Raw genomic sequence first — 6,757 nt, 5'->3', positions numbered from 1 at the left:
TTGTTCAAGCCATTACTTCCTTCACGGGACGGAAGGATTCAGAAACAAATAAATAAATAATGGCTTATAGCTATAAGCCATTTCGTTGGTTCAAAACGTAAATACCCATGCATTTTGCGTTTCTCTTTTCACTTCTTTAGGTCGTTTTCTTCTTCAGAGTCTCAAACTGAGACATAACGAAGAGAAAATCATAAGAGAGGCTGAACGAACTCAACAAAGAGCGAAGAGAAGATAAGAAAAGAATGAAGAAGACTCTAGAAGCTGTGGCGCAGGGTTAGGGTTTTTTATTTTTTATTTTTTATTTTTCGTTTTTTTTTTTTTCTTCTTGTGGGTAGGGATGGGGTGGGGTGGGGCGAGTTCTTGGGATTTTTTAAAACTCCAACCCACAACCCGCCCCACACGGATATACCATATTTCAACCCGTATCGGCAAAAAAACACTTAAAACCGGCTTGGGCGGGGTGGGGTAGAGTATGAGGGTTGTGGCGGATCCGCGGGTTTTTGCCCACCCCTAATGTTGGTTTTAAGTTAAGGTGAAATTATGAGTTTATTTACTGCTTTAAGAGTGTCATTAATGTGATTTTCTATTTTTCTCTTTCTTTCCCACTAAATGTGGGTTTACTCTGTTAAGAAATAACTCCATCTAGTTGCTAGTATCTATGCCACAATAATTTTTATTTTGAATAATCATAATGCATGTAGCTAGATGAGAGTAAGTTTAGGAGTTCGTTCTCCATATTTTGTGTTTATGCATATTTTTCCACAGTTGAACCAGATTGAAGATTCTTACAAAACAAGAGAAAACCACCGAAGTGGTGTTGACTTGGAGGTCGGCGAGAGAGCCTTCGATGATTAAGTCAGTAGAGAATTCTTAATGGGAGACTAAATAATGAGAGTTATGGTGTGTTTGGGAACCAGAATCAAGATTCTACTTGATTTTTTTTTCCTGTACCCGAAAACCCGAATTCAACCCAGACAAAACTCGAAATTCAAATTCAAATCTTATTCTGCGTGGGTCCCACCTGGAGAAAGGACAGCACACCCGCACAGTAGACAAAATTTGTCTGTTTTACTGTGGATCCCACCCGGGAAAATTATTATTTAAATCAAATAATAGTTTTTAATATTTTTTTTTATAATAAATAAATATTATTTCAATCATTACTCGACACTACTTTTCATAACACCAATCATTATACACAACTTTTCATACCTCCAATCATTTCCTACCATTAAAAAACACTAATTTTAATCTCAAAAATTCAACACCCAAACACAATTTCAAAAAGAATTTTACTCATCATCTAAACATATTTTATTTGCCTCAAAATTCGCAAATAGAATAAAAATTCAAATCTGATTTCAAAAATTCAACACCCAAACGTATTATTAGGCTGTATTTAGAGAGTATTTGGTTCTAAATGCCATACTTCATTTCACATGTCTCACCATCCTTATGTTAGACTCCTTTTTAGGTGGTCTCTAATATAAATTGTCTAATTGTTGGCCAGGTAATGAACTCTTAGACTTTCATGAGCCTTTCTATGAAATGGGCCTTTTTATGGAGTGGGCATTTTTGTTAATAAGGCCAAGGCGTGCAATAGGCCTATTTGGGAGTTTTTTTTTTTTTTTTTTTTTTTAAAGAACTATTTGGGAGAAAATTGAGAATGACTATTGGTGATTCTGGGAGGCCGTGACGTTTGTCATCCTGTAGCGTCCTAAATTATTTAAGTAAAAACAATCTAGATGTTACCACTAGGCACTAACTGCTCAATCATCACAAAAAAATTTTGCACTGAAAAAATAACCTTTTTATTTTTTTATTTTTTTTGGGTGAACCACACATTAAATACTAAATCTCAAAATGTAACCAGAACGGCAACTAAATATATATAAAGTAAAAACTACATATCAATTGATTGACGAATTGATTGATTCCTTTCAATTTTTGGGGAAAAGACGTAATAAAAAATAGAGAAAAGTCCATATATTCTCATTAAATTATCATTCAATTATCAGAGAATTTTCCAAACTTTCAATTGGGATAATGTCCACCCCAAATTACTAAAACATTATAAATGCACCCCCTAAGTCTAACAAAAAGACAAAAATGACCTTATAATTTTTTTTTAAAATAAAACAAAAATACCTTAATAAATTCAATTTTTTTTTTTAAAAAAAAAAAAAAAAACTTAATTTCTTAATTAAAAAAACGAAAATTTGAATTTTTTTTAAAAACAAAACGAAATTTTTTTAATTTCTTTAAAAAAATAAAATTTTTAATTTAGAAAAAAGAAAAAAAAAATTGATTTTTAAATTTTGCCACCCTTAGTTTTTATGTACTTATTTATTTATTTCTTTTTATTTATAGCTTTTTTTTTTAATTATTATTATTATTTTTATTTTATTAAGGGTATTTTCGTAATTGGGGAGAACATTGACAATTTTTGATAGTTTGAAAAAGAAATTGTCTAAATTGAAAGTTTGGGAGGAACATTATCAATTGGTGGTAGTTTAAGTGGGGTATATAGACTTTTCTCTTAAAAAATATAAAGTAAAATCAGATGTTTTAACAACAAATATTGTGAGATAGATCAAATTCGATCATATTGCAGGTACTTTCTCAAAATATGATCTGTCAAATTTAATCGATCTGATCATATTAAAAAGAAAATATTGTTCTATCTATTGACTTTTTTTCTGAGCTTTTACTATCATATGCTCCAATCTCCAATCCCCAAACAGGCATATGCCCCAAATTCTAAACAGACATGATAATGCTGCTGACATCAAAGTTTTATTTTTTGAGATAAGTAATAACTTAACATGTTATTTTAATTTCAAATTATAGGTTAATTATAATTTAAGATTTTCTCTTTAAATTTCCTTTCTTAAAAAAAAAAAAAGAAAAAAAAAAAGAAGAAGAACCAAGTCTGAGGTTCTATCTAATGCTGCTGCTATAACCGGATATATGGCCAATTATCGATGATTGCATGTTCTTCTTTAACATTCATCCAAAAGTAAAAGGGAAACTACACTTACCCCATAATTTATCATGAAAATTGTAATGTCTATCAAATTTCTAATTTACTTGATGTATCATATTGATCTACCATTAGAGTTGCAATGTCCCTCTTTCACAAACCAAAGTGAGAAAAATACAATGCTCAAGAGAAAGAAAGAAAAAAAAAAAATCCGAAAAATGAAAGAAAGATACAACAAAAAATTCAGAAAAAAAGAAAAAAAGAAAAAAGAAGCATCACTTCAATTTTTTATTTTTTATTTTTTTTTTCGAATTTGTCCTTTTTTGTTTTTGTATACATGGAATTTGTCATTTGGGGGCAGAAGTGGGACATTACAACCACAATGGTAAATCAATAAGGTATACCAACCAAATTGAAAGATTGGTGAAACACTGCAAATTCCATAGTAGATTGAAAGGAGGGTAAGTTTAGCTTCCCCAAAAGGAAAAGTAGTGTTCCATTCGACAATGAAAACAATGCACATCTACATCTACTTCTAAAATCTTCCTAACGTGGAAATAAATAAATAAGAAAAAAGATTGCTCTCATGGTTAATGTAAAACAAGAATTAAGGTCCTTTGTAATTCCAAAGATTTTAAGTCGTTAATAAAAAATGAACAGGTTGAATTGAACCACGTCAACCTTTAAAGAGGAAAAAAAAAAGAAAAAGAAAAAAGTAAAGTGAAATAATGGGATACTGAACCACAACTTGAGATGGTCCACCACACCCTTGAGGAGTGGCCTACTACCAACCACTTTCATGGGAATGGCCAACCACCCCCTTTAAGGTGAGGAGATGGTTGACCACCACCTCAAAGGTGGAGTGGCCGACCCACCCAACCACATTGTTGGAGTGACCAACAGCATCATTACCCTTTAAATGGGTGGTTGGCCTACTACAACGTACACCTCCCTTGTTTGGCCGATCACCCCTTGGGAGCAAGGGAGTGATTCGGCCGCTCATTAATTTCTTTTGATATTTTTTTTTCCATTATTTTATTGCTGAAGTAACTCAATTCAGACTGTTCATTTTGAATGAACAAAACCCAAATCCCTTCAAATTATGGGGGACCTCAATTCGTAAAAGGCCAAAAAATGGCCTTTTACGTCTCTTAATACAGGTATAATACAAAGGAGCATATTAAGCCTCTTAATCCATCCCAAAAGGCAAATTCCATTTGGTTAAGCCTACCTATCTTTAATAGTCCATGCCCATAACAGTAAACTGCAATTCATTTCTAAATGGTCCCTAATCAATTTCAATAAACTATTTCAAAAGGCCAATTATCCCACAAATATAAAGAATAGAACTGTGTGAGATAGGTTAATCAGTATCTTACGCATTTTCCCTCTTCCCATAATGGTCTACAGCAAAGGATACTAATTAAAGGAGAAACATAACCCAAAAGAGCACTCATATAACAAAACTGTAGAAAGTGAAAAAAATATAAGACAAAAAACTTAGTCATGTGGAAGCAGGACATTTGACACAAGAGGTAGGTCTGAAGAGAACAATTAACTCTACTTATAAGAATTGAAGAAGCTGACCGTGTCTTTGAGTGCCCAGACTAAACTGTCAACATCCTCTTTAGTGTTATAGAAGTAGAGGCTAGCACGTGCACTTGCACTGACTCCTAAACAGCGATGAAGGGGTTGGGCACAATGGTGACCTGATCTGATAGCCACTCCATGCTGAAACTAGATATGTTAGTAGGCATTCCAACATAATTTAACTCTCAACAACAGTTAAACAGTTTGTCTACAAGTTTTAAATCAACTGGGATTCTTGAATCTAAAATAGTTGTTTATACACAAAGAGGTTAAGGAAAAAAATTATATTAATTGAACATAAGGACTGCAAATCTACCATAGTTGTAAGGCTGTCTGCTCCCATACCTGTTGGTCAAGAAATGTTGCAATATCTGTAGGGTGAATGTTCTCGACATTGAAAGAGCAAAGGGCAGCACGGTTGATATTTCCTGAAGGTACTGGGCCATAGATGCGAATATTGGGGACAGCACGAAGGCTTTCATGCAGATAGTTAGCCAGTTCCAACTGCAATATAAAAGTGCAAACAAAAGCACCCCTTATTATATAAACATATTTTCTTGACACAGATTTTTTACGCCTGCTTGAAGCTGAATTATCGTTAAATTATGTATATGTTCCAGCAGCTTCTACAACCAACAGATGTAGGTTACATTACATCTTATGCAGATTCCATCGAACAACATGCTTTTCACAACTCTTTAAGGCATGCATGGTCCTATTATAAGAGATAAATACGGCCCAAAAATTCAATTGATCACCTCATAATCATGTATCTTTTGCATGCCAAATCCAGATAAATAATCAATTGCTGCTCCTAACCCAATTGCTTCGCCGATTGCAGGTGTTCCAGCCTCAAATCTAATTCAGTTAAAGATAGATTATACAACAGATATCTGTACAGGATAAAATATACCATTTATATCTACAGCGGTCATCCACATTTGGTATTAATATTAGAAGCTATAAGGAGAATGAGAAGGCAACAAAAAGAACGAGACTTAAGGTTTTGAGAAGTTAAGACTAGGGCATGTTATCTATTAGAAAATATGCTGCCCTAAATAGAAGCCCATGGGCAAGCTAATGCTTGCTTACTATATCCATATAGTTAGAATAAACAGGCAAACATTAAAGTTTGTGGAATAGGGATATTTCTTTATCAGTAATTCAATCTTATTAAAAATTGTAGAGGGGTACAACTCAACTTCACAGGAAGTATACAAGAAAGATACCCATTTAAGGAGAAGAAGAAGAACGCAAATTCAGAAAATCAGGAAAATTGGAAAAGCAACTGTTGAAAGCAGACATCCACTCATAGAGTTTTGAACAATATAGCTTTTAACTCTATTACCGTTTTCTCACGGTCTTCAAAATTTCGGGCACTGTGTTCTCTCCAAATACTCCACATCAAGCATAGGGGAACCATCCTCCAAACTTCTATAATGCTATGGCTACCCGACTGGCCTCTCCAACTAGCCAATAACTCCACTACCCATTGGGCATGACCCACTCTATCCCGAAAAGACTAAAAACTGAAACCCACATCTCTAACTACTTCGCAATGAAGCAGAAGATGATCAATGAATTCCTCACTCTTCTTGCACATGCAACACCAATCCATCACTATGACCTGTCTCTTCCTTTAGTTAATCAAAGTCAGAATCTTCCCTAACGCTGCTGTCCAAAAAGAGGAAGCCGCACTTGAGGGGCCTTATTCCTCCAAATGCTATTCCAAGGGAAAGAAAGACCAGTTGGCGGCTAAGTGTATGACAAAAAGATCTAACCTTGAACATCCGCCTTTTGGAAGGGATCATCTCTACCCCCCAACCCAACTCAAATTGATAGAGTAAAACAGATTAAAGAACAAAGTGACCATCTCTACCTCCCAATCATGCACATATTTGATGAAAGTGATATTCCACTGAAAGGTGCCACTAGAAAACAGCATATGGTTTGTCACAACATGACTTGAACCCGAATTGTCTCGACACGACTCGAAACCATGCCTCGAGATAACTTGAACCTAATATGCAAACACAAATTGCAACCCCTATTGCCACCGAGGCCTTCTTATACTGAGCAATACTAAACAACACTGGGAAAGCTTCATCAAGGTTTGATCTTCACACAAAACATCATATGAAAACCTAATCAAGTAATTGTAAATATCATTTAAAGTGTAAAGCT

At 34.1% G+C, this 6,757-nt stretch overlaps 1 protein-coding gene across 2 annotated transcripts in view; it reads right to left on the bottom strand.

The window, feature by feature from the left end:
• Positions 1-4,253: 4,253 nt before the first annotated feature.
• LOC133877608 (cysteine desulfurase 1, chloroplastic) overlaps positions 4,254-6,757 on the bottom strand; it is a 15,574-nt gene continuing 13,070 nt past the window's right edge. For both annotated transcript variants that reach the window (XM_062315995.1, XM_062315996.1), the window contains exons 8-10: positions 5,332-5,431; positions 4,919-5,077; positions 4,254-4,714 (exon numbers count right to left, since the gene is read on the bottom strand). In XM_062315995.1, coding sequence (XP_062171979.1) covers positions 4,544-4,714; positions 4,919-5,077; positions 5,332-5,431 — 430 coding nt within the window. In that variant the 3' untranslated portion in view covers positions 4,254-4,543. The remainder of the gene's footprint in view (positions 4,715-4,918; positions 5,078-5,331; positions 5,432-6,757) is intronic.

Source organism: Alnus glutinosa, chromosome 9 (assembly GCF_958979055.1).
Source record: "Alnus glutinosa chromosome 9, dhAlnGlut1.1, whole genome shotgun sequence".
NCBI lineage: Eukaryota > Viridiplantae > Streptophyta > Magnoliopsida > Fagales > Betulaceae > Alnus > Alnus glutinosa.
The sequence above is the reverse complement of the archived record's forward strand: the minus strand, read 5'-3'. Positions and strand labels throughout refer to the sequence as shown.